The sequence below is a fragment of the Lagopus leucura genome, unplaced genomic scaffold, assembly GCF_019238085.1.
Source record: "Lagopus leucura isolate 7727_CA_CO unplaced genomic scaffold, USGS_WTPT01 250-0_obj-0_obj, whole genome shotgun sequence".
Classification (NCBI taxonomy): Eukaryota; Metazoa; Chordata; class Aves; order Galliformes; family Phasianidae; genus Lagopus; species Lagopus leucura.
Genome location: NW_024969455.1, coordinates 6,628 through 32,243, shown reverse-complemented (window position 1 = coordinate 32,243; position 25,616 = coordinate 6,628). Strand labels below are relative to the sequence as shown.

The window sequence follows — 25,616 nt, the reverse complement described above, 5'->3', positions numbered from 1 at the left end:
CCCGGGGGGGGGGGGGGAGTGGGCGCTCCCCTCGGCACAGACGGCGCCCGATATGCAAATGAGAGGCGGGGCCACGGCAGCAGGGGGGGGGGGGTTGCGGTTGCCAGACGGGCGAGCCTTGGGTTCATTACTATGCAAATGAGGGGCGTGGCTGAATGCCCCCCACCTCTTTCCTCGCCCTCTGCTGCTTCCTACCGCTAATTACCCGCTGCTGTCGGTGGAGGTGAGGGGTCAAGGAGACGTCGGCAGCCGCCTGGCCTCGTCCCCCCCCCCCCCCCCGTCACATCGGATCCCGGCCTTGTGCCCCCCCCCGCCACGGCTGGGAACGGCCCAGGTGCGGCTTTTGGCACAAGGGGAAGGGGGGACACCGTGTCCTTTTGCGGTGACATCTGGGTTCGCTCCCAGGCTTGGTGGTCCCGGGAGGGGGGGGGGGGGGGGGGGGGTTGGGGTAGGGGGGAGAAGGTCAGGCCTGTGCAGCTGGGTCCCTTCCCAGGAAGGACAGGGCGGCACGTGGAGTGGGAGCAGACACGTGGTGGTTTCCCGTCCTTCCCGCATCCTTGGGATCGGGTATAACTGGGCGCCGGTTGCGGGGGACGGCACGACGAGATGGCGGCGGTGCTGGCTGTGGTGCTGGCGGCGGTGCTGGCGGTGTGCGGGGCTGAGTGCCCGACCGCGGCCGATCTGAAGCCGGACAACGGCACGCAGCTCTGCGCTCAGCTCTACACCCAGAACAGCGTTTACTACGACGAATGCTGCGCCGGCAGTTCGCTCAGCGTGCTTCCAGATTCCGACGTCCCCTACATGCCCACGGGTTGGTCCGGCAAAGTCTCCTCGTTGGTGGTGGGAAAGCGTTGCGAGCTGAAGGTCTGGTCCAAGGCTGGGAAGACAGGCACCAAAAAGACGTTTTCGGCAGGCTCTTTCCCGAGGCTGCAGGAGGTGCGAAGGGGGCTCTTCCTGAACTGGAATAATGCCATCAGGTCCTACTACTGTAAGTGCAGCTGAGCAGGGCACAGGGCCGCTCGGGGCTGCTCCACGCAGCGTGGGGTCAACGTGGGGTAGAACCAGTCAATGTGGGTCAACACCAGTCAACGTAGGTCAACATGCACCAACATGGGGTAACATCAGTCAACGTGGGGCAGAACCACTCAGCGTGGGTCAACACCAGTCAACGTAGGTCAACATACACCAACATGGGGTAACATCAGTCAACGTGGGTCAACGTGGGGCAGAACCACTCAGCGTGGGTCAACACCACTCAGCGTGGGTCAACACCAGTCAACGTGCACCAAGATGGGGTAACATCAGTCAACGTGGGGCAGAACCAGTCAACATGGGTCAACACCACTCAGCGTGGGTCAACACCAGTCAACGTGCACCAAGATGGGGTAACATCAGTCAACGTGGGTCAATGAAAGGCAGAACCACTCAATGTGGGTCAACACCACTCAGCCTGGGTCAACACCAGTCAACGTGCACCAAGATGGGGTAACATCAGTCAACGTGGGTCAATGAAAGGCAGAACCACTCAACGTGGGTCAACACCACTCAGCGTGGGTCAACACCAGTCAACGTGCACCAACATGGGGTGAAACAGTCAGTGTAGACCAACACAGGGCGGCGTTCATCAATGTGGATCGACACCAGTCAATGTGGGTCAACGTGCACCAAGATGGGGTGAACCAGGCAACAAGGGTCCACGCCGGGCCACGCTCGTAACAGCATTCGATGCGAGTCAACCCTCATCAACCTGGATCAACGCAAGTGAGCGCAGCTCAACGCAGGCTGTGGGTTGTTGGCGTGGCTCCACGGCACCAGCAGCTCGTTGGTCCTCCTGCAGCCCAGCACGTCACGCTGAGAGGATGCGGGTCACCACCAGCCATCGCACGCCCAAGTGGGCCCACGTGGGCCAACGCAAGGCCCTGCGGAGCGACGCGAGCCAACGCGTCCACAGGATCAGAATCGGCCCCTGCCTGACCCCACGGACCACAAACAGGTCAGCAGTGAGAGGTGGGCACATGAGCTGTGCCAGCCCCCCACCTCTCCCCCAGCCCCTGACCCCACACAGCTCTGAGCGTAGCCAATAAAGCCTTGAGGATGTGCAGCTCCTGCCTTGCCGCTGCTTTATTTGGGGGAGACGAGGCAGAGGCAGCGGCAGCTTTAGGCTGACCTCGGGCAGGTCCCCATAGCCCCCATAGCCCCCATACCCACCACCCCACGGCGCCTCCACCACCCTGCCCAAAAACCACAGTGGGACACGGCGCTCTCCAAAAGGACACGTGTAATCTCCAGGGGGCCCCATAGCAACCCTGGGGCACTCCAGCGCTGTGGCGTTACAAAACGACAATATAAATAGCTTTGTTTAAAAAACAAAACAGAAACAAACAGGGGGAAAAAAAAAAAAAAGTGTTGGGAGGAGGGGGGGGGGGGGGGGGGCCCCCCGGACCAGTAGTGTGGCCGTGGGGCTGTAGTGTTGGGGTTGGGGGGGAACTGGACACGGCTCTCCTGCAGGGCACAGGGCCAGAAAAGGATAGAAAAAGATTGAAGAGGGGAAAACAAAACAAAAAATGGGGGGGGGGGGGGGGAAATATGGGGACTGAGTTGAGATGGCCCAAAGGGATCCCAGGGTGGCCGTAACAGCAGATCCCGAGCAGTCAGGATAAAGCCCCGGTCCCCAAGCCTCTGCAGGGAAGGATCGGGGACAGGGCCGGTGCCATCGCGCGGCCGCACCGCCGTCCCCTGCCAGCTCCTGACTCAGTAGTACGGCGTGGGGGGGCCAGGACCCCCCCAGTGCCCCCACAGTAGCGGCACAGTCACAAATCCAGTTAAGAGGCGACGGCGAGGACGGCGGCGGGGCTCCTCACCGCATGCGGTTCTGGCGCATGAGGGGCACGATGCAGGAGGGGGGGCCCGCCTTGCCCAGGAAGGGGTGCTTCAAGAGTTCGTTGGCCGTGGCCCGCTGCACCGGGTCCCGCACCAGCATGCGGTCCAGGAAGCCCTTGAGAGAGGGGGAGACCTGAGGGGCAGAGCGGACAGGAGGGGGGGAAATCAGGGGGGGGGGGGCGCCGCGCGCGGCCCCCCCCCCGCCGCCCCCCCACCCCCCCCCCCCCCTTTACCTTGTGCACGTTTTTCAGTTTGGGGGGCAGATTGTCTCGGATCATTTTCATGGCCTTTAACGGCGGCTCGTTAAAATACGGCGGCTCCCCATCGACCATCTCGATCACCATCACACCCAGGGACCAGATATCCACCTGCACAGGGGAGGAGGGACGTTTGTGGGGCTCGTGGGTGGGCTGACACCCCCCCCCCCCCCCCTCCCTGCACCCCTAGAGCCCCCCTGCGCCGCAGGCTCACCTCTGGGCCGTAGGGCAAGCGAGAGATGAGCTCCGGTGCCATCCAATATGGGGTCCCCACCAGCGACTTCCGCCGCGGCACCTCCTTGTTCACTTGGGCACAAAACCCAAAATCAGAGAGTTTCACCTGGAGGCCGGAGAAGGCGGCTCGTGAGAACGCTGTGCTGCCCCCAGCACCAGGCAGGGATGCTCCGTTCTCAGCGCTGCCTTCCGGGATCAACCCTGTCCCGGCAGCTTCTTCAGGTCGCCTCACAACCCCTCTGCTTCTCGCAGAGCATCAGGCTGTAGATCCATCTCAAAGAGCCTCAAAGCCTCTAAAAGCTTCTCTGGCTCCCGTGTGATCAGAAACATGAAGCACAGAGTGGTTGGAAAGGATCCCAAAGATCACAGAAGCAAGGAATCCTGGAAGGGTTGGGTTGCGAGGGATCCCAAAGCACCCCCAGCCCCAAACCGTGCTGCGAGCTGCACGCTTCCTAGGAGCTCAGGCTGCCCAGGGCCCCATCCCTGCCTCGGGCACCCAGAGGGATGGAGCACCCACAGCTTCTCTGGGCAGCTGTGCCTCAGCCTCACCACACTGATTAAAAGGTTTCCTCCTACCGATTTCTAACCCAATTTCTCCTCTTTCAGTTTAAAACCACTCCCCTGGTCCTGTTAGACCACGTAAGAAGTCGATCCGCCTCCGACCACAGTGCCTTCGGTGTTTGTGTCGCTGGTGTTTCCTGGTGGTGTTTTGGCACCTCCAGGAAACTGAGGGAACTCCAGAGAAAGATTTGGGGGCTCAGAGCGGCCTCTGGTTGAGGCTCAAAGCCCAGCACTTGGGGCGCCCTGAGGAGGCACGGTGCTGCACATGTGCCAAACTTAATATAAGAGCCCCTCCGACGGCGTTTGCCACCCGGCTGATCCCATGCAGACTTCCTGATGAGACCCTGACGAGGTCAGGGCAGGGGAGCAGCAGTTGCAGAGGGGCCACACCGTGGCAGTGCCACTTACTCTGCCGTCGTGCGTCAGCAGGATGGAGTCACTCTTGATGTCGCGGTGGATGACGCCCTGCGTGTGCAGCACAGACAAGGCCTTCAGCACGGCCAGGCAGACAGCTGCGATCTGCTCCTCATTCATCCTGCAGGAGGCAGAGGGTCAGGGGGGGGCGGCCAGGGGGCCGAGAGGGGCTGGGGGGCCCAGGCACGTACCGGGTGTGCGTCACGATGTCGGTCAGCGCGCCGCCCTCCAGGAACTCCATCACCACCCACAGCTCGTCGCCCACCAGGTAGCTGTTGTACATCTCCACCACGTTCTCGTGCTGGTAGTCCCGCATGATCACCACCTGTGGGCAGAGCGGGGTGAGCTCGGCGGTGCCCATCTCACAGGGCTGGGTTTGGTGGGGTGGGCAAAGGGGCTCGTGGATGGGCAGAGGTAATCGGCCCTTCTCCGCAACAGAGAGAAGAGCCATGGGGAGAAACAAAGCTCCCGGTGCAAAACCCCACGAGCGGCAGCCCCAGCTCCCAGTCCCAAAGCAGCTGTATCTGACACCCATAGGCACCCCAGGGCTCCGCTGCCTGTACCTCATTGAAGAGCAGCTCGCGCCGCTGCTGCTTGCGCAGGTCCATCTTCTTGACAGCCACCAGCTTGCCGCTGCTCTTCACCGTGGCGATGCAAACGATGCCGGTGGATCCCTCCCCTATTTTGATGAAGTTGTCCAGATAGGTGCGTGGGTCTCCCGGATCCACCACCATCTGCAGAGCTGCCCGGAATTGTTCGTGGGAGACGCGTTGGGGCTCTCGCTGGGGTGAGCGGGGCTGCTGGGGGCCGACAGCAGGGGGTGGGGGGCCGGGCTGTGGAGGACGGGCCAGGTGGGGTTCGGAGGCGTGTGGGGTGAGGCCAGCGGGGGGCTCAGGGACCTTGGAGCGGGGTGGGCCGGGGGGCTGGGCTCGGGAGGAGCCGGCGGCGCTGCTTGCTGGCCCGTTGGGTGCTGCCTCCTGAGGCCGGCCCGGCCGGGGTTCAGCCTGCAAAAAAGAGAAGAGGGCCGTCAGAGCCACGAGGGATGGTGCGGAACGTTGCTGCTGGCCCCAAAGCACCGCCGACGGCGCCGCATCCAGGCCTTAGCGGAGCTGGACGGCGTCGGAGGAACGAATTGCACCAGATGGGTTTGAAGGAGCAGGGACAGCGAGGAATGGGGATAGATGACCACAGGCGGCCGCTTCGGAGACCAGAGAGGAAAGAGGAGAGCGCGAGGAGCCGTGGCACAGCCCCGGGGAGGAAAGCACAGAACAGACGCAGCCCCCGCAGTGCCGTGGTCTTCAACACAGTCGTAAGTGAAGCGAAGAAGGCCGTTCAGCTGGCGCTGGCTTAGGAAGCGGAGCAGAGAGGCTGCTGTTGTAGGAGGCGGAGGCCAGGCAGAGTGAGGAGAGCCCCCCGAGGCTCGGGGGAAGGAGAGATCTCTGCTAAGCGGAGCGGCTCAGAGCGGGGGGAGCAGAGGAGCCTTTACCTGTGCACCTGCGCCCCGGACGGGGTCGGTCTCAGCCCGTGGGTAGGTATTAAAGGGTCGTCCCGTCTGCTGGGCAGTCTTCATCACCCCTTCGGACACGGGGATGTTGGGAGTCCGGATATTGGGCCCGGAGAGCGGGCGTTTGTCACGGGGGGACTGAGGGCTGCTGCCGTTGCCGTAGGTGGATTTGGGCCGCTTGTCGCAGGGCTCGGCGCGCTCCCGTCGCACCACGCGCTCGTCCCGCTCGCCGCAGTCCCTGTCGGCGGGGCCGTCCCGTTCAGGGGGGGGCTTGGGGTACTCGGGAGGGGGTGGGCGACCGCCGGTTCTGGGGCCGGGCTCCTGGCCTCGGGGCCGCTGCGGGTCCCGCTCGCGGGGTCGCTCCTTGCCCCGGTCCGGCTCGCCACGGGGTGCGGGGCAGCTCTTGTCCTTGCTGCGGCCAAAATCCTCGGTAAGGCCGTTCTCCTGGCAGAGCTGGTCACGCCGGGGTGGGAAAGGGGGGCTGTCCCTGCGCAGAGAATTGGAACGGGACACGGACATGTTCTCAAATTCATCCAGCAGCCAGGTCAGCGAGCCGTCCTTGGCGGCTTTGGTGCCCCGTACGATGGTCTTTGTGCAGGACGAGAGGTAGACAGGAACACGGAACACGAAACAGAACGAAAAGAAACAAACAAACAAACAAACAAAAAATGAAAGAAAATAAAACAAAAATAAAAATGAAATGCCTGGTGGTGACGGGGGCAGGGGGCGGCTCACACAGACGGGACGAGGGGAGGGATGGGATCTCCGCTGACACACGACGAACAGAGCACCGTTAATAGGAGGTGGCCCACGGGATCCGCACACAGACGGGGATGCTGGAGGCCAGGAAGAAGGCAGCTCCGGTGTCCCCACAGCCTCAGGGGTTTGCCCACGCTGTCCTGAGCCCCTCCAGGAGGTAGGAAACAGAGCGGGAATCAGACCCAGCTGTCTCTCTCCTCCCATACGGGCCAATGCCAGGCTGAGCCCCGTCAGAGGGGATTCGTGGGGAAGGGTCCTGGGGGGCTGCTGTGAGTTCTGGCTCTGCCTTGAGGCACCTGGTCAGGACCCGGAGCGCAGGGGGCTTTGTTTGGGCTACAGCCATGATCATCAGAAACCACGCAGCGGCAGCAGATTTCACTCCCAGCAGAAGCCTGGCTGGGGGCCAACACAGCAAAACTCCTGCTGGGGCCCCGCTCCTCTGCTATCACAGCCGAGCTCTGCTACCAGCTAGAGGGGAGGCAGAAGGGTATTAAAAGAGAGTTACTGCGCTGCCTGGGCTTTGCATCATCTCCAAGGTCTCCAGGAAGGATGCGCCAATCTTTTCTCTGCGGAATCCCAGAATGGCCGGGGTAGGAAGGGACCTCAAGGGTCACGAAGCTCCAACCCCCCGCCACACGCAGGGCCACCAACCTCCACGTTTAATGCCAGCCTAGGCTGCCCAGGGCCCCATCCAACCTGATCTTGAACACCTCCAGGGATGGACGGGGCATCACAGCCTCTGGGCAGCTGTTCAGCACCTCACTGCTCTCATAGCAAAGAACTCCACGATTCCATGCTGCTCAGCAGCACCACAGCCCGCCCACCGCACTGCATGTTTGCAAGCCCTTCTCCTTCTGGAAGCCATCAGCTCCTCAGCCCAAACAAGGCTTCACTGCCCATCCCCTCCTCTGGCTGGTGCTGATTTTTGGGCTCGGCCTGAGTGAGACTGAGCAAAGGGGATTGCTGCCAGGATCATCCGCAAAGCAGAAGCCCTCGCGCGGACAGCACCGTGCCCTAACTCTCCTCCTGCAGTTCAAGCCATCAGGATTTCTTCCTGACTCCTGCCAAAGTCCATCTCACCCAAGCGGGGGGCACAGGATGGCCCCAACAGGGTCGGTGCCTTTTCTGATCACCGACAGAGAGCAGCCAGGCAGAGCAGAAGGGAGCAGAGTCAGGGACCTAGGGAGGGCGAAGGCAGAGGAACACCAGAGGCGGCGTGGGTTTCCTCAACCGAGGCAAGCAGACGAGCCAGACTTAAAATGATGACATAAGGGTGGTTTGGGGAAACAGGCAAAGGGAGAGGATGGGGTGGGAAGGGACGGGCACAGCTCTGGTCATGTTTTCCCCTGGCATGTTTTTTTGCCAGCGTTCAGCAGAACGCAATGGGGTGAGGAAGGGGAGAAGCTTTGCTCTGCACTTATCTTCCTCCCACGTGGGCAGGAGGGGGTACACGAAAAAGCAGTAGGTTGTGGAGCACGCTGAAAGGCTTCAGGAACCTAACGGCCAGCTTACCTGCTCCGTGGCAGCCCTGGGAGGGGGCACAAACACCTCCCAAAACGGCTCCATCACCCCTCAGCCCTCAACCGCTCCCCTCAGCACGTCGCAGAGCCGCTTACCTTCTGTGAGCCGTGCTGGATGGCTGTGATACACACGGGGTCCACCAGGGGCTTGGGCCTCTTGGCGGACTCCTCGATGATGCCCTGCCATTGCCGCGGCAGCCCTGTGAACTTCTGCTCCTGCTGGTCGTAGCCGGTGTGGACGCGGTGCTCGAAGTTGGAGGGCGCCGAGATCTCAATGCGTTTCTTCTTCTTGCTGAACATGGTTGGAGCGCTTAGCAGACCTGAGGGGACAGAGGGAGGGCACAGTGAGGTGTGGACGAGGACGGAGGTGGCGAGGGCTGTAAAACAAGCATCCCTTCTTCAGGAACTGACCGCGCTCTCCGGGGAAAGCATCGCTTGCCAAGAAGGAAACACCTCGATCCGGCCCAGCCCTCACACCGGGTGCGCTGCTCCCTTTGTCAGCTGCTCATCCCCCATTTTGGCTGTTGGTTTTTATTTCAAGCTGCATTTGGGCTCTAGACTAAAAGCCTTGAGGAGCTTTCCCTGCTCACAGCCTCAGCCCGCTCTGTCTCTACCTGTAAGTGATGCAATGGCACAGCAGCAATGGTAACCGGGGCGGTCGAGGGCTCCGTACAGCACAGAAGAAATGCTGGCCTCAGCCTCAGCCCACGTCCCTCTGTCCCTGTGTGCCCAGACGACGGACTCGGCTCCTCCTCCCACTGCCAGCACTGTGATGATGCAAGCTGAGGGCTGCCGTCCTGTGCTGAGCTGAGGAGCATTGGTTTGGCCACACCTGACTTCCTGCCTGTGGCAATCCTGTGCAGCTTGCACCTGGGCCGCTCCGCATCCAGGACATCATTTGCCTCCTGAGCCCCGCTCTTGCAGGCACGTTGCTGCAGTTGCAGCGCCTTCCCTCCTCTCCCTTTGCTCAGCCAGCTTTGATGCAAGGCTTCCGAATTTAAAATCACAGCAGAAGCCTCCCACAATTACACAGGCTGGAGTCTTCTCCAGACCTCAAAGTGCAAAGCGAGGAGCAGCCTGGCAGCAAGCGTGAGCCCAGGCAGCCCTGTGACACCCAGGCAACGGCCACGAGCCCCTGAGCTGCCCCACGTTACCAATTGCTCACCAGGATCCTGCCCTCTTCCACTCTCCAGCGGTGAGGAATAGCAGACAATCTGTGCCCTGATGCTCCCCAAACTGGAGCAGCTCTCTGCCCATCCCACGGGCACGGAGCCCAGGGCACAACGTGGAGCTCCAAGAAGGGGCAAGCCTGAGCAAAGCCAGGGCTCAAGGCTCACCCTGGCCACCAGCCCGTGGCCTTGGCCAGCTTCCCTGGCTTTACTCTGCCCACACACACGAGCTTTCACCCTTCCTGTGTCGGGGCTTTGCAGGCTGCAAAACTGGTGCTGCTTCTTGGAGGCACTGCAGCCACAGAGCCATCCAGAACTGCAGCCGTGAGCAGGGCAGGTTCTCCAGGCAGCATTTCAGGAGCTGGAAAAGCTTCTGAGTGAAACAGGTTGGCCTGCAAAGAGCTGGGCATGCAGGTGTGCTGTCCTAGCAGGAAAACACTGTTCGCTCAGGCATTTAAACATCTACCAAGGCTGCTGAAACCAAGCTTAGCAATGTGACCGGCGTGGTACCAAACTCAAGGCCTGACAGTTGCATGGCTTTCCTCCGCAGAGCTGTGCCCAGAAAAGAGACCAAGCAGCCACCACTCAGCTACAGTCTGTGCTGCTCACAGATCTCAGCACTCCTTCATCTCAGTGGTGAACACTGCAGGGAGAGCTTCTTTCGATTTGATTTTCAAAAACCATCGGCAAAAGCAAGAGAACTCCAAGAAGTGCTGCTCATTCCTGGCACAGCAGTTCTGATGGAGACCAGCCACAGCCGAATGCATTTCATGGTATCCTGGGGTGAAGACGGCCACGAGGAGGAGCCCAGAAATTGTATGGTTGGTGCAGAAAGCTGTGGCTGGGGGATGGGGGGGGGATCCTTCCAGCTGAGCTCAACGCTCAGGGATCCCCCCAGATTCAGAGCTGCGCTCCTGTGGCTCTGCAGCCACAGCTCCGAGCTGAGCGCTGCTGACATGGCACAGACGGGACAAGGAGCAGACGGACCAGCAGCAATTGGAGGTGGACTCATCCCACGGTACGTGGTAGGAATGTGTTTGAAGGTCAAGAAATGCTTGTGCCCTCAGCAGCACCGCGGAATGCAGCGCAAATAGCTCCTCAGAAACCAAGGCCGCGCAGTGGCGATGGATGGAGGAGCGCCCACCAAACCCCGTGGCTGCCTCTGGGCTCAGGGGGGTCCAGCAGCTGCCCCCGAAGGCCTGGGGGAGATCATAGAACCACAAGGTTGGAAACGATGAGCACCTGCGTGGGGCAGCAGGGCCCCAGCCCCAAGGCAAGCACAGAACAAAGCTGCAGAGGAAGCCTGGCCCCAAGGCGGACCCCAGAGCCGTTTCTCCTGGTGTAAACACCACAGCTTTGCACAATGGGGGCTTGTTTACACCAGCGGAACGCCCGCATCCTTCCAGGCTCTGAGGTACAACGTTGATGCTGCTCAGTAGGAGCTCAGAGTCCTGGCAAACCTTTCCCAAAATCAACAGCTCTACGGAGAGCCGCAGCAGGGCACGCACTGAAGTTGATGCGAGCTCAGCCCTGATCACAGCTGTGCTCCAGCTCCTCCAGAGCTCAGCCTGAGGGAACAAGGACAGCGTGACCAGCAGCACTGGTGCCCTCATCACCTGATATTGGACCGTACTGAGCACGGATACAGGATGCTCAGAGCAAGTCCTCGGTGCCAAGTGCAGCACAAGACCTAAGTCAGGGGAGAAAACCCTACCAGGTTTTCTCTATTCCTTTGCTGTGCGCTCGGTGGCATGCTCTGCCTGGCTGCTGGCCTCTCCTGCTTACACCGACTCTGCAAAGAGGAACAGGACAAGATTGGACCCACCAGACCACTGTGAAAACACCACAGAGAGCCAAGGGGAAAGGATGGACACTCAGACTGCTGCTAATGCAGCCCTCAAACTGCCAACGGCCTTAAACTCTGCGTTTTCCCTGGATGCAGCTCACAGCACCAGCCAGAGCCAAACACCAGGACAAGTGTCCCAGCACCGTAAAGCCAGCCCCGATTTGCTTGTTTTCCTTCAATCCAGGCCGTGATCCCCAGCACCCGGAGCACAGCCACATCCTCGTGCAGCTCAAAGCTCTGCAGTGCAGTGCAAGGAGCAAAGCCCCACGTGGCTGCGCTGTCCTCGCACCTCCAGCACCGAGCACAGGGACGGGCAAAGGGCTCCCAGCCAGGCGCTGCTGGTGGAAGCTGAGGGCAGCTCCTACTGCTGGGCTGCAGCTTCTTGCTGCCAGGATCTGCTGCTGGGATCGGCTGGCAGCGCATCCCGACGCTGCACTTGGATGCTCTGGGCTTCCCCAAAACCACACCAGCGCAGAGGTCGGCATTTTCACTGTAGAAACAATTTGGGTTTCAGCACATTGAGAGGAAAAAGCGCTCAGAAGATCCAGGAAAGGCGAGGAGGGACAGGAGGGTCTGGTGAGCACCAGCTGCTTTGCAGGGACGAACCAGCAGAGTGCATCTCCCACATCCAGCCCTGCCATCTCAGCGGAGGAAAAACCAGTTCTGTTTGTTTGTCAGTCAGAGCTGAAGGAAGAACCCTCCCCTCCCACGAAGGATCTGGACACGGAGGCAGCAGAATCAAACAAACACAGGCAGCCTCAGCATTTCAGGCCACGCTTTGTTTGTTTAACCCTCTGCTCTCTCAAGCTGTGGCAGCAATGCCATCCCACGCTGATCCAACCCGTCCTGCCAGCGCGGCCGGCTCTGATTTCAGTCCCCTCTACTGCTTTCATTGCCTTCTGGTACGATTGTGGCCTTTTCCTCCCATTTCAGTCTCCCGATTCAGCTTCCTTCACACCGCTCGGTGCAAAATTAGTGGCTCCAAAGCCAATCTCTTCCTGCAGGCAGGAAATCCCAGCCCCGGCCACCCGCCTCGCTGCAGCACCGCACCAACACTCCCTTCCTCGCTCAGTCTGAGCTTCTCCTTCCCAGATCCTGCTCCTATAAAATCCTAATAACTCCCCCTGCACCTGGGGAAGGGGAAAGCCTTCACCCCAGCCCATTCTTGCATAAATTGGGGTATTTGTGCCCTCCTCCATCCAGCATTTCGCTCCTCCATAGGCCGCTGTGAGCCGACGCAGCCGCGCTCCACGTATTTGCCAGCGCCACGGGGCCAGATCCTGAACCACGCCAAGCATTCCTCAGGGGCAGGCAGCTGGGTGTGAGCTGCGCTGCAAACAAACCTCCCTGTCAGGCTGTTCTCATTACCTTGATGAAGTTTTATCCCAGCAGGCGAGGCCGATCGAAGCTCGAATGGCCGCACGCAGCTTCAGCCCAGATTGCTGGGTGGGGGAAACTTCACCCCACAGGCATTGCTGGCTGCAGCCATCCAGGCTGTGTGTGTGTGCGCCTGCTTCGCTCTGCTTCCTGCTTGCTGCCACCTGCATGCATCACGCTGCCTTTCTGCAGAAGTCCCATCGATCCTCGGAGCACCTGCTCCAAAATTCCACCCTGGAAAACTTCCTGAGCGCTCCTTCCCTATGGAAGCCCCCCATGGAGGAACCCTGTGTGGCACCACGGGGAGAGGTGCCACGTCTGGATGATATGGAGGCAAAGGGCGCCTCTCAGGGTGGTCGTTGCCAGGCTGCAGGCAGAGGGAAAGTGAACACAGTGGGACTCAGCTACTGATCGCAACCAACCTCCAAGCTGAGCCTGGTGTCACTGAACTCTTTCTGGATTGGCAGCAGAACAGAAACACAAAGAGGCACGGCTGGAGGACCCTCGCTGTCACCCCCACCCCTCAGTCCAACGCATCAGCAGCGTTTCGGCCGGCCACGGCGAAGGGAAAGGGTTAAAAATCCACCCCTCTGCCTCTCCTGGAGCTCTGCACATTCCTCAGCCCTGTCCAAACCCAGGTCACATTCCCTTTATCTCAGCTTTGTTTAATTAGTCAGCCATTAACGAACGCTTCTGGCAGCCAGGAGTAAACTAAAATAGAGCAGAATATTCCCCACTGCTGGCAAGCTCCCCAGCCTTACGCTATCAGGGCTTGGGAGCTCACTCTTACCTTTCAGAAGTGAAAAAACAGTGACAGAAAGATTGAGGAGGAGCCCACAAGCACCCATTTCCCCCAAGCATTCCGTGTCTGTGCAGGGAGTTGGTGCAGGACTCTGTGCACCACAAGCATCAGGGAGAGCCTCAGGTTGGGCACAGCTCCGCTGCCCAGATCTGCTCTGAGCTGCTCCAAACGGACCTCAGTTAAACGGAGACCGAATGGGAAAGGAGCACAACAAACCTCACAGCCCTGACTGCCCCACAGGGATGCTTTAAGGGGGCTCAAGGGGTCCCTGGACGCGCGGTGCAGGGACCCAGGGACACCCCACCACCCTGCGCTTCCCATGGGGTCGCCGTGCTCCCCCTTTTGTAAAGTCCAATTCCAGAGCAGCGCAGATGTGAGTCTCAGCTTCACCCCCACCTCGGTCCCAGAGGAATCGCTCCCTTTTTCTTACGGGCTCAAACCAAGCAGCCTCAGGCTCTGCCTCCCATACAAACACCGCCAACCCGCTCGCATCAGCCAGAACTGAGCTTGCCGCCTCCAAAAGCCAGCTCAGCAGATTGGAGGGCAAACAACCTGCTCCACTGCAAGGTGGAGAGTGGTGCCCCATTGCTCTGCACGTTTCCAGTACAGTCAGCCTCGCCCGGGCTTGAAAAGCAAAGAAACTTCCTCCGAGCAGCCTCCCCTCACTGCTCACCCCCTGCCAAACCCTGCCTGAAACTCATTAACAAAATATATCAGCCAAGACTCCGCATTACTCACCATCACCACCCTGCTTCCTGCAAGCCAGAGGGGGAAGAAGGAAGGAAAACTGCTGCAGAAAGAACTCTGAGTGGGGCAGGAGGGCGCAGGGCTGAGGAACAGCAGCACAGAACGGGGGTTTGGGGGCCAGCAGCCACAGCTGTGCTCCCGACTCCGCAAACTTCGCAGCGCCTCTGGAGCCAGGCAGGACTGGGACATCCTGAGCCCTGCAGATGGGCTCTCACCGTCCCCCCCTTCTTGCCTGCTGGAAGTGGGTTTGTGCTGGCATGGGGACAGACCAGCTTTGCTCCCCTGCATCCTCAGCACGAGCAGCGCACGGACAGGCAGGGAAGCAGGGGGTGAAGCCGTGCCAAGCCCCGCGCCGCTTCCTGGTGCCGTGAGCCTTGCTCCAAGGAGAGCCACCCAGAGAACGGGTTCCTCCCAGCTCCACACCACCTCCCTGCAGGCGCCCACCTCCGCGCCGTGCTGCCGTTACCATTTCCCAGGGCTGGAAGTGGCTCCGGCTGCGCTCACCCACGCTGCGAGGATCCGTTGGCAAGCGAAGAGGGAGGGAAGGAGGAGAGGAGCTGTGATCAGCAGCTGCTGAGGCTCGCAGGGGTTAACAGCGAAGCTTGTAAGAAGTGGAGCAGGAATAGAGGAGATTTGAGCCGGGAGCCAATGAGGCAGCAACATTTGAAACAAAGCAGCCAGTCAAAGTGCTCCGGCCGTGGAAACAGGGAAGGACGGAGAGGGGAAGGTGGGAAACCCGCGGCCTTTCCGGCGAGTCTCTGCTCATGTGGGTGTTCCTTACGCCACCTCCAGGTCCCTCAGCCACCCTGAGAGCAGGGGCTGGATGTGGCCAGAAGCGCTGACTCCTCTCCTGGCAAGCTCAGCTGGCAGTAAGAGCTCTGGCTCAGGAACAGCAGCCCCAAAACCTGCTGGGGGGACACCAGGACGCTCACCAGGGCTCTCCAAGGGCTGTAAGCCTCTCCTGAGGGTGAGGATCACGGCTCAAAGCTCTGCCTCTTCATCTGTTTTCCACGCAGACGAGCAGCGTGCTGCTTGCTAAGGAGAAGCAGCGTGAGCTGTGTGATCCCATGGGGTGGGCAGAAGGAACTGAGCAGCCCCCGGTGTGAGGATCTCCAGCTGGAACTCACGGCTCTGATGTGAGGGTGCACGTTTCCGTTCTCTCCTCTCTGATTTTGCTCAGAGGAAACACTCTCGAATTGGCCCAATTAGTTGGCACGTCTTGCAAATGAACTTCTCGCCCCCAGCAGCCCCCATGGGCAATTGGCCCAACTCAGGGGCAGCACGGAGTGAAGGCAGCAGGTGGTGAGTGGGACAGGGAAAGCAAACCAGGGCAGCTGCGAGCCCTGCTGCATCCAGCACAGCCCAACAGCATCTCCAAGAGGTCCCTGCAGCTCCATTCTTATTTAAATGCCTTTTACAAGCAGGGAGGGGGAAACACGCAAGAAAAAAGCAGCGTTGTGAATGTTAATCACCTAGCAGCTTACAACTAGATTGCTCACTTCCCATTCGTCCTCATTTTCCTCTTCCTTGTTCTTTTGCAGAGCGTTTGGGGACCAAAATATCTACAGCAGCCTCGCTATGCTGCTAAGCAGCACTGGGAATCATGAGAGAAAGAGGTGGAAAAAAAGGACGGGCAGATGAGAGCAAACCTCCGCCAGCGTCGCCTCCCACGTCGTCCCGGCGCCTGCAGCACCCAGGTGGCATCGCCCATGGTGCTGGCATCGCCCACCAGGGGTCCCCGAGCCCTCATGAAGCAAACGAGGCTGCGTTACAGCATTCACAGCTTTCTTATCTTTCAGGGAAGGAGGAAAGAGCAGCGGAGAGCTGGGCAGAAACGCTGATGTGGGGACGAGCTGGAGCTGCTGCGTCTCTTCCCCGTCTAAGGGGCAAAACTCATCTGCCCTCCTGGCAAGTTGTTTCCCTGGTGCAGAACAAGCAGCAGCTCCAACACCTCCCATTTCCAGCCGTCAAAAGCTGCTGTGACTACAGAAATCCACCAGCTGTTCTGCTCGGCTGCCAAGAGCACAAAGAGCCCCCAGCAGCAATTTTAGAGGCTTGTGAAACGGCGCTCATTAATTCACAGGAAGATAAAAGCGCATCAAAGGAAGTTTCTACCCCCGTATCTTTCGGGGTTTGAACAAAATTAGCAGAAGCACATCCTGCCAGCCCTCGCCTCGCAGACAAACCCAGCGTGGCCTCAGTCCCCACGCAGCTGCACCCAGAGAGCAGCTCGGAGGACCTCAGCCCCACCACTGACGTCCTGCCGCTCTGCTGCACGCGGCCCAGCTTCAAAACGCAAAGGGACACCGGCTCTCCAAGCCTTCCCCCCCCCCCCCCCCAAGACTGCGTAATGCAAGGCTGCAGGCTCAGCTATTGCATTTGATTTGGCAGTAAAGATCTCACGTGGTTTCAGGCTGTGGGAGCCACAGCTCCGAGCTCACACACGCCCTGACTGCAGCCCAGCAGTGCAACCAGAAGGGATCCCAGCCCCGGGGCTCCGTCCCAGCCACGCTGTGGAAGTGGAAAGGGCATTTTCTTGACATCGCCGTGCCCTCCGCGGTTGGGATGCGAGCCCTGCGTTGCTGGAGCAATGGAAGCAGGCATACATCTGAGTGGAAGTGGGGCAGAGGAGCCGTCCCAGAGCCACAGGACGTCATCCATCAGGAGTTTGTCACGCTGAGAGTGGCACGGCGCAACGCTCACCGCAGCACTGCTGCGCTCAGCCTGCCAGCAGGGTGGTAGAACTGGCCAGGCTGGCTTTGCACAACCTTCAAAGAGCAGAGAGATGCCACGCTGCCAGGCTGGGCAGGGCCACGTGGAGCCAGCGGGTTGAGGAACCCCGGGAGGATCCAAACAGAGTCCTCAGGCAGGAAAGAAGTCCAAAAGGAGCGCAGAACTGTGGGGTGGACCCAGCTGAAGGATGGGATGCCGTTCAGCAGGGCCAGGAGAAGCTCATGAGGTCCAACAGAGCCACGTGCATCGCTGCACACCAATCGTTCTCCCACCAGCAGACGATCCCTCAACCTGCAGAAACGCCCTGAGCCTCCGTGCTGCACTGCTGGGGTGCCCCAAAGACACCGGTTTGGGTCCAGCCACCCCAAATTGCAGTGAGCTGACCTGCCGCCTGGCCTCTGCCAAGCTCTTCCAGAAAGTTCAGGCTTGAGAGTGAGAAATTCACTTCAATTTTCCCTTTTTCTGCCCACGCAGCAGCCTGCGGGGTTGCCCAGCGATGACTCAGTGCTGAAGGGCTTAACGCAGGTTGCTGGGGATCTATTCCTGGTTCTCCTCCTGCTCTGCTTTGTGAGGAGGAGCGTCACCCCGGCACACGGGAGTCTGCTTTAACAGAGCAGCGCAACGCTGGCTTCGATCTGAGACCTTCAGAGGAAAAGTGCTGGAGAGTCACGGCATCACAGCGCGGCGTGGGTTGGACGTGAGCTAAAGGATCACGGCGGAAAGGATTGGAGTCCTTCACACTCAAAAAAAACCCAAAACCAGCGAGAAGAAGAAGAAACAACAGGGGAATGGATCTGAGATGCTCAGCACGTTCTGCACAAAGCCTGTCCCCTTGTCCCCACGGCTCCAGGGCGCAGCGTGGCCGCTGGCTGCCCAGGAGCATTTCTCAGCCTCATCCCCGTGGGATGACGTCTCATGCACAAGGGCTGCTCCCCCCGGCTCCCACAGACACCGTTTGTGCCTTGAAGCCTGAGCTCCAATTACCCTTATCTCGGTTTCCAGAGACACAACCAGGAGCACCGCAGACCCCATTTCTCCCTTTGGTGCAAAATGACCGCATAGATGGCATCTCAGCTGACTGCAGGGCTCCCTCAGCGTCCTCGAGTGCAGGCAGAGAGATGCTGGCCTCCTGCACGCCTCTCCCTGAGCGAGAGGCTGCTTCACTACTCCTCCCTCATTCTGTCTCCCACTGGGAGCTCAATGGTGTCAGATGAAGCGCTGTGGGAAGGGCGAGAGGATGGCAGCCCGGGGCAGCAGAAAGCAGTCATGCAGAAAGCGGAGGCGAGCGGTGAGCGCGCAGCACTGGGGGCACGCAGAGCCCCTTGCAGGCAGCGCCACGCAGCACCGCTCCACGGGACGCTGCTGCCTGGCATCAGCAATGCTCCAGCAGAACCCTGACCCGAAAGTAACGGAGCCCCTCCAGCCACCTTGCTATTGAGCTTCTAACCAGAAGGCTGCCGTTTCAGCATCGGTGCTCGTAGCCTCCTTTCGGGCTTCTCTGTTCAGGCAGCATAAACGATTTAATCGCAGCGTGGAACATCACACAGGCACCTTTTTGGAACAGGAAGCGTGCAAACATCACCCGCTCCCAGCAGGGGTTACCCAACCCCTCCAGCAGGTCAGACAAACAAGTTCTGCGTTGCACCAAAGGTACCTTTGGTCCGGGGTGGAGGAAACTGCACGCAATCCACCCCCACTGCCTCCATTCTGAGCGCTGAGCAGCCAGAGGCTCCTCGCCACTCGCTGCTCCTGCTCTGCACTGCACAGACAACACTGAACGCAGCCCTGCGCCGGGGCACGGTGACAAAACCCAACAGCATTCCCCCACCGCACCCCAAATCCTGCTGTTTCTACAACCATCGCCTTGCTCTCGTCCCCTTAGCACCCAGTGGGCTCAAAGCAGACATTCACAACAAGAGGATGGCGATGCACAGCAGGGAGAAGCCATGCGGGGACATCGCCTGCCCCCCTGGAAGGGACCCAAAGCTTCGGATGATCAGCAGGTGCTAACGGAGCCCCAGCAGCCCTGCAGGGAAGGGACTCTAACGATGATTTTAATGCAAGCTGGCAGTGGATCGCATTCCCCAGTGCTTAAGGACCACGAAGGAAGCTATGGGAGATGCTCAGCGCAGCACCCGGCACTGCTGCCCCAACCCCACAACGAGGACTTCACCTCGGATGGCTGACACTTGAAGTGTTTGTCTTTAGTAGGAAAAGGGAAACCAAACCAAACCCAACCCCCACGGTCACAGTGCCAAACCCAGCGCCTCCCCTTAGAGTTAACAGACCAAAACATCTCAGCCCCTTCCATTTTCTCATCACCCTCCTGCACCCCACTGACAGAACCTACAGTTTATTTGCTCTCAGCGCGCGACGCAGGGAAAGGAAGAGCTGAACAAGCACAGCTCTGAAGAATTACATTTTCATTACGTCCCAAAAACGTTAATAAAGAAAAAAAAACCAGCAAATCCTCCAGGATGCACCAGCCCAGCTGGGAAGGCTGCTCTGAAACGTGAGCCGCACCGGAGCCAGGCAGAGCTCCCTCTGAAACCCCAAACCAGCACGGCTCCGTTCCCAGGCACACGGTGAGGCCTCTTCCCTTCCCCTGCTGGCCTCAGGAGAAACCACTTTGTATTAAATAAGAACGGTGTGATTGTAATTAGGCGGTGTGGAAGCTGCCAAACGTCCCTGGGGTTTCTGTGGGACTCCCAGGGCTGCGTCCTTTGTCCTCCTGCAGTGCAGCACAACTGAATCCCACGGGGTACCCAGCACCAACGCTGTCAGCTCTGCTTTACTTCACTGCCTTCAGAGGCAGGACAGAAACGGGCTCCTGGTTACGTGCACCAAAGGAAGAAACAGGGAGAAAAGCAAAGCTCCCAGGGCTGCAGTCCATGGGCAGAGCAGTGACAACAGGTAGCAGGGCATGAAGGCACCGGCATCATCCCAGCGTGCACAGAACTGCTCAGCGTCCAGCGGCGCCCAATGTGAGCACAGAAAGCTCCATCCCCACGAGCTGCACCTTGGATACAAAGCTACACCTCCTTCCTTCCTTTTCCTTCCTTTTCCTTCCTTTTCCTTCCTTCTCCTTCCTTCTCCTTCCTTCCTTCTCCTTCCTTCTCCTTCCTTCCTTCTCCTTCCTTCCTTCCTTCTCCTTCCTTCCTTCTCCTTCCTTTTCCTTCCTTCTTTCCCCTCCACCAGCCACCCACAGCCAGGATTCATTCATCTGAGAAGTCGGGCGCTGAGGAATCAAACCCACACCACAGAGCCAAAGGAAGGCCTTGCAAGAACCTCACCGTGCTCCAAGCACCGCCTCTCCCGTCCTGCTGCTCCACTGCCCCAGGGATGGAGGTGTGATTTACGTCCCCTTTCATGTCCACTCAAACAAATTCACCTCTGTTTCAGCGCTTGGGTGACTCACAGAGATCCAGCTCACAAAGATCCAGCTCACAGAGCCCAAACATCAACAAAAGAAGCAACACAGCAGCAACAGCAGCACAAAGGACGGTGAGGAGCCCAGAGCAAAGCTCGGCGAGTTTTTATTTTTATAGGGCCCACTTCCTTCTGACCCATTTGATAATTGCCAGCAAAACAAATGTCTCCCCTGCAGATGCAAATAAAGATATGTGGAAAACATCTGGGAGCTGTAACAACACGGGGGAGCAGAGCGTGAGTTTCCATTCAGCTGAGGGGGCAAACAGAACCTAAACTGGCAGCAATCGTTATCTTGTTGGTATCTCCCCTGGAAAATTCTGAGGCTATTCCAGCTTCCAAATGCGTTCTGGTTAATTACCTTTGTTTAGGAAAGTCAGGGTGGCGTTGCAGCAGAATAGAATACAGGCAATGTTTCTGAACACAAGCTGGAAACGTCAGCCAAAGACAACAGCACGGCGCTGCTGATGCGTCCACAGAGCCTCGCGTTTCACAAACCAGCAATTCATACCCAACTCCTATAAAAGCCCCCCCCCCCCAAACCCGCCAGGGGTCAACAAACACATCCCCCAGGTTTAGAAATAAACCAGGAATTAGGAAACTTCCTCCAAAAGCTGCCAGGATTGGCTGCCATTTGCAACCGGCAGCAAACAACCGAATCCTTTGGCCGCTGCTCAAACGGGGTTTATTTAAACTTCCTCTGCACAGCCCAGCTCTCAAACTCAATTTGGGGGTTTATATTTAAACACCCTCCACACCCCCCAGCTCTGCCCCTTCCCCAACGCCAGGCTCCACAAACCCAATTCGCAGCTATTCGGGACGCTTCAAAAAGACACAAACCCAAACCAGGGCTGTCGGCTGCGCCTGTGGGCTCCCACCCAGTCCTGCACGGATGGACAGATCCCCAAATTCGGGCCATTTTTGAGGGCAGGGGGGGAGGGCACAGAAATACAGAACCCCCTCCCTCTCTATCTCCCCCTCCTGTCTCTCCCCCCATCCCCCTCCTTCTATCCCCCCCATCTCCCTCTCCCCATCTCTTCAATCCCCCCTCCCCACTTCCTATCCCCCCCCACCCTCCTCCTATCCCCCCCCCATATCACCCCCCCTCCTCCTATCCCCTCTATCCCCTTCCCCCCAATCCCCCCCTCTCCTCCCCCCCGCTCCCCTCAGGGCCTCCAGTACTCACCCACACCCCCTCCAGGCGCAGGCCGCCCACAGCACAGCACTCACAGCCTCCACCCCCAACCTCAAGAGGCCCAAATCCTTCCCTGCACCGTCAGCTGAAGACCCTCGCCCACATACTCCCGTATCCCCGGGCCCCGCCGGCCCCACCCCCCCCCCCCCACCGGACGCGCCGCTCCTCTCACTCGGCCGCCGCCATGTTGGAAGGCCGCCGCTCTGGGCCGCGCTCCGCCCCCGTTCCCTTGGCAACAAGCCACGCCCACCATTCCCTTGCAACAATCCCCGCCCCCTCGATGCTATTGGTCCCGCCGAGCACCCAAGAGCGGGGCGGGCACGTGGGAGAATTCAACCAATCGCAGGGAGGCTGAGCGAGATTGGCGTGGGCGCTGACCAATCACAGCGCGGAGGAAAATCCGCACGGCGCGGAGGAGAGCGGTAAGATGCCGGCCGTGTGAATTGCCGCTGCGATCGCGCTTTGCGCCCCGGTGCGGAGAGTTTTAGCTGTGTGTCTCCAGGAGGCTGGAGGACTGTCCATCCCACAGGATGTCGCTCTGCGCTGTACTTAGGACCGCAGCCTTGCTGCGCGGCTGCGGTGCGTACCGCCGGTCCCCGTCCTCTCTGAGCCGTCCCGCTGCCGCTGACCGCCCCTTTTTATCCCTACAGTCTTCGGGTCGCCGCCGACCGCCGCCATGGCTACGCTGAACCAGATGCACCGGAAGGGCCGGCCCAAGCCGCCGCCTCCCAAGCTGGGTCCCACCTTCGGCCGCCCGCAGCTGAAGGGGGTGGTGGTGAGGAACCTCATCCGCAAACCCAAGAAGCCGAACTCAGCCAACAGGAAATGCGTGCGGGTGCGGCTGAGCAACGGGCGGGAGGTGGTGTGCTTCGTGCCGGGCGAGGGCCACAACCTGCAGGAGCACCACGTGGTGCTGGTGCAGGGCGGCCGCACGCAGGACCTACCGGGGGTGAAGCTGACCATCGTACGGGGGAAGTACGACTGCGCCCACGTGCAGAAAAAGAAGTGAGCGCGGCCGAAGGATCACTGCTTATACGTTTATTAAAGAGCTGCGTTCCCTGAGCGCTACGAAGTGCTGTCCTCACTGGGGAGGGGACGGGGGGAAGGATCCTAGGCATGGGCGTGGCTCCACTTCCGCCGAATGGCTCCACTTCCGCCACGTGACCGCCCTCACTTCTGGAGGACTGTCCAAGATGGCGGCGCCCAGGGCGCTAGCAGCGGCGCGGCGCGCTGTGGCGGTAGCAGCACGCGGGCGGCGCTCAGCAGGCACCGGAGCCACTCCGCGGGGTCGGGCGGAGCGGAGCCGACTATACGAGCACGTGCGGGAGGGGCTGAGCGCGCGGCCGCAGCTCGATATGGCGGCGCTGAGTGCGCACCCGGCGGAGGCCGCGCGGGAACTGGAGCGGAGAAAAGGACCGCTGAGGGAGGGCGAGCTGCGTGAGATCGTGAGCGGGAGAGGCGGGGGGCGTGGCCTGTGGGTGTGGGCGGGGCTGGTGGAGACTTTTGGGGCGTGGCCTGTGTGGGGGTGGAGCTTTGGGCTAGTTAGGGGGCGTGGTCTGAGGGTGTGGAGGCTGCTGTGGCATTGGGGGCGTGGCCTGACTGCGGGCGGGGCTATGGAGACTTGAGGGTGTGGCCTATGGGTGTGGGCGGGGCTGGTGGAGCGTTGTGGACATGGCCTGTGGGGTGGGGCTGGTGGCTATTTGAGGGGCGTGGCCATTCCCCGTGGGCGGGGCTAGATGACCAATATGGGGGCGTGGCCTGTAGGCAGTGGGTGGTGCCTATGGCCTGCTGGGGGCGGGGCTTCGTGACAGTCCCCGCCCACAGCTGCAGACCTGGGCCCGCCTGGAGGAGGTGCGTGCGGCCATCGCCCGACTCGAGGCCGAGAAGGAGGAGGTGGCGCTGGCAGTGCACGCCCTGGTGGTGAGCCCCCCCCCCCTCCTTATGGCACTACGGTACTCTATGCTCCCCCCTGTCCCCCCATCTCACCCATTCTCCCCCCCCACAGACCACCCACGCCAAGGACACGCTGCATGCGGTGAGACCCCCGGGACGGTTGCTCTGGATTCCCCCCACATTGCTGGGGAGGTGATGTGGCCACCACGTGGTCTCCCATTCCTTCAGGTCCCCGAATACACGGCGCTGCGGGAACGGGGCCGTGCGGTGAGGCTGCAGCTGAGGGAACTGCTGGCAGAGGAGGCAGCGTTGGATGAACGCTTCTACCTGCATGCCTTGCAGCTGCCCAACAGCACCCACCCGGCAGTGGTGAGCAGGGGAACATGGGGAGGGGGGGATACTGCAGACGTCCTGATCAGCGCCCGCCTCCCTTCCTCCTGCAGCCTGTCGGTGATGAGAGCCAGGCCCGCGTGCTGGAGGTGGTGGGGGAGAAGCCAGGTAGGGGCGAGCTGGGGATGGGGATGGAGGGATGGGCAGCACAAAGTGGGGTGGATAACAGGAGGGTGGGGGTCCCACAGCTAGAAAGGCTCCGTCTGTCCCTGCAGCATTCAACTTCCAGCCTAAGGGCCACCTGGAGCTGGGTGAGGAGCTGGACATCATCCGCCAGCGGTGAGTCCCTCCCCAAACACAGGGCTCACTCACTGCAACGTCGCCTCCATCCCGGTGACGGCTGTGTCCCCGCAGGAGGCTGTCACACATCTCAGGTCACCGTTCCTATTACCTGTGTGGGGCAGGCGCGCTGCTGCAGCACGCCTTGGTGAACTTTGTGCTGGCCAAACTGGTGCCCAAGGTATGGAATCGAGTCCAGGGGAACCCTGTGACCCTCCTGCCACCCCGTGGGGCCTCGTGATCCCCCCCGGCCCCCTACATCTCTCACTGCACTGCAGGGCTTCCTGCCCATGACGGTCCCTGACCTGCTGCGCGGCGCCGTCTTTGTAAGTGCCACTCCGTCCCTGCACCGTCCCTGTTGTCCTCCTCACCACCAAATGACTTCCCTGTGTCCCCCCCCCCCCTTCCCCCAGGAGGGCTGTGGGATGCAGCCCAACATCACCCCATCTCCCGTGTACTGCATCGACCCGGCTCGCTTCGAGGACCTGTGCCTGGCTGGCACCTCCGAGGTGGGGATTGCAGGTGAAAAACAGGGCACAATTTCCAAAATGGGGGAAAAAACAGGAAACGGGACAAAGCTTGGGATAAACGGTTCAGAACGGGGCAAAATCAGGGTGAGGCTTATCAGGAAAGGTCATAATTAAGACAGAATGAGGTCAAAAATGTGTCCAGAACCCCTCAGTTGTCTCCTTTTCTCCTGCAGGTTACTTCATGGACCACGCGGTGCGGCTGCAGGACATGCCCATCAGGTACAGCAGCAGCACACTGCGGGGATGGGATGGAGGGCAGGGGGGTGGGGGGTGTTTGTGGGGGTCGCTTCTGATCATTCCTTGCTCCCCCCCCCCAATGCAGGATCGTCTGCTCCAGCACGTGTTACCGTGCAGAGACCGACACGGGCCGAGAGCCCTGGGGCCTTTATCGTGTGCACCAGTTCACCAAGGTGGGATGGGGGGAGCTGGGGGGGGGGGGGGGGGCATACAGGAAGGCAGCAGATGGGGAGGGGGCTTTCGGGACCACCCTGTACTCACAGGTGGAGATGTTTGGGGTGACGGCAGCAGAAAACGGGGCCGAGAGCGAGATGATGCTGGATGAATTCCTCACGCTGCAGAAGGAGATTTTTTCAGAGCTGGGGTTGCATTACCGGTCAGTTGGGGTGGAGGGGGGGCTCAGTTTGGATCCTGTCCCTCAAATCCAAATGGGGTCCCAATGGTGTGTCCCAATGGTGTCCCCATCTCCCTCCCCCCCCCCCCCCCCGCAGTGTCCTGGATATGCCCACACAGGAGCTGGGACTCCCAGCGTACCGCAAGTTTGACATCGAAGCCTGGATGCCAGGACGGGGCAAATATGGGGAGGTGAGAGCAGCCAAGGAGGGGGGCTGCACCCCCCTTCCCCTCCCATTGCTGAGACATGGGGTCCCCGTGGCTGTTTGGGGTGGGGGGGTCTCTATGTTCTCTATGTTGCCTCTCCCCTCCCCCAAGATCTCCAGCACCTCCAACTGCACCGATTACCAAAGCCGGCGGCTGAACATCATGTACAGCGATGGGGCTGGGAAGCTGCACCACGCACACACGGTGGGTGCTGAGCCCCCCTGCACCCTGGGGGGGATGAGGGGGATGGGGGGGGGGGG

General features: G+C 60.3%; 4 protein-coding genes across 10 annotated transcripts in view; 3 read left to right on the top strand and 1 right to left on the bottom strand.

The window, feature by feature from the left end:
* Positions 1-474: 474 nt before the first annotated feature.
* On the top strand, positions 475-2,101 carry SYCN (syncollin). The gene has a single exon (XM_042895073.1). It carries the CDS (start codon positions 607-609, stop codon positions 1,000-1,002), a length of 396 nt encoding a protein of 131 aa, XP_042751007.1. The 5' UTR covers positions 475-606; the 3' UTR covers positions 1,003-2,101.
* Positions 2,102-2,432: 331 nt separating this feature from the next.
* PAK4 (p21 (RAC1) activated kinase 4) lies at positions 2,433-21,642 on the bottom strand. Of its 7 annotated transcripts, none has more exons than XM_042895067.1 (9): positions 21,569-21,642; positions 8,226-8,449; positions 5,833-6,438; positions 4,910-5,350; positions 4,538-4,671; positions 4,341-4,467; positions 3,352-3,477; positions 3,114-3,248; positions 2,433-3,013 (listed from the first exon to the last, which is right to left on the bottom strand). In XM_042895067.1, the coding sequence occupies exons 2-9, from the start codon at positions 8,427-8,429 to the stop codon at positions 2,858-2,860; spliced, it is 1,929 nt and encodes a 642-aa protein (XP_042751001.1). In that variant the 5' UTR covers positions 8,430-8,449; positions 21,569-21,642; the 3' UTR covers positions 2,433-2,857. The 7 variants fall into 7 exon arrangements, with proteins under 7 accessions (XP_042751001.1, XP_042751004.1, XP_042751006.1 ...); XM_042895070.1 differs by lacking the exon at positions 21,569-21,642 and adding an exon at positions 14,537-15,624; XM_042895072.1 differs by lacking the exon at positions 21,569-21,642 and adding an exon at positions 14,575-15,624.
* A 145-nt stretch (positions 21,643-21,787) lies between these two features.
* MRPS12 (mitochondrial ribosomal protein S12) lies at positions 21,788-22,489 on the top strand. The gene is made up of 3 exons (XM_042895079.1): positions 21,788-21,849; positions 21,930-22,006; positions 22,078-22,489. Exons 2-3 carry the CDS (start codon positions 21,958-21,960, stop codon positions 22,434-22,436), a joined length of 408 nt encoding a protein of 135 aa, XP_042751013.1. The 5' UTR covers positions 21,788-21,849; positions 21,930-21,957; the 3' UTR covers positions 22,437-22,489.
* A 131-nt stretch (positions 22,490-22,620) lies between these two features.
* SARS2 (seryl-tRNA synthetase 2, mitochondrial) overlaps positions 22,621-25,616 on the top strand; it is a 3,242-nt gene continuing 246 nt past the window's right edge. The window contains exons 1-14 of the mRNA XM_042895074.1: positions 22,621-22,872; positions 23,252-23,347; positions 23,433-23,462; positions 23,549-23,689; positions 23,764-23,818; positions 23,926-23,989; positions 24,065-24,170; positions 24,268-24,315; positions 24,403-24,511; positions 24,693-24,738; positions 24,842-24,929; positions 25,020-25,132; positions 25,248-25,341; positions 25,468-25,579. Of these exons, the coding sequence (XP_042751008.1) occupies positions 22,621-22,872; positions 23,252-23,347; positions 23,433-23,462; positions 23,549-23,689; positions 23,764-23,818; positions 23,926-23,989; positions 24,065-24,170; positions 24,268-24,315; positions 24,403-24,511; positions 24,693-24,738; positions 24,842-24,929; positions 25,020-25,132; positions 25,248-25,341; positions 25,468-25,579 (1,354 nt within the window). The remainder of the gene's footprint in view (positions 22,873-23,251; positions 23,348-23,432; positions 23,463-23,548; positions 23,690-23,763; positions 23,819-23,925; positions 23,990-24,064; positions 24,171-24,267; positions 24,316-24,402; positions 24,512-24,692; positions 24,739-24,841; positions 24,930-25,019; positions 25,133-25,247; positions 25,342-25,467; positions 25,580-25,616) is intronic.

What these genes read in the sequence shown, in the direction of transcription:
- SYCN (XM_042895073.1), top strand. Translation starts at nt 607, where the DNA reads ATGGCGGCGGTGCTGGCTGTGGTGCTGGCGGCGGTGCTGGCGGTGTGC.
- MRPS12 (XM_042895079.1), top strand. Translation starts at nt 21,958, where the DNA reads ATGTCGCTCTGCGCTGTACTTAGGACCGCAGCCTTGCTGCGCGGCTGC. An exon ending in AGCCTTGCTGCGCGGCTGCG is followed by an intron (nt 22,007 to 22,077) that starts GTGCGTACCGCC and finishes TTATCCCTACAG; the next exon opens with TCTTCGGGTCGCCGCCGACC.
- PAK4 (XM_042895066.1), bottom strand. Translation starts at nt 6,813, where the DNA reads ATGGGAGGAGAGAGACAGCTGGGTCTGATTCCCGCTCTGTTTCCTACC. An exon ending in GACATCGTGACGCACACCCG is followed by an intron (nt 4,468 to 4,537) that starts GTACGTGCCTGG and finishes TGCCTCCTGCAG; the next exon opens with GATGAATGAGGAGCAGATCG. An exon ending in TGCTGACGCACGACGGCAGA is followed by an intron (nt 3,478 to 4,340) that starts GTAAGTGGCACT and finishes TCCGGCCTCCAG; the next exon opens with GTGAAACTCTCTGATTTTGG.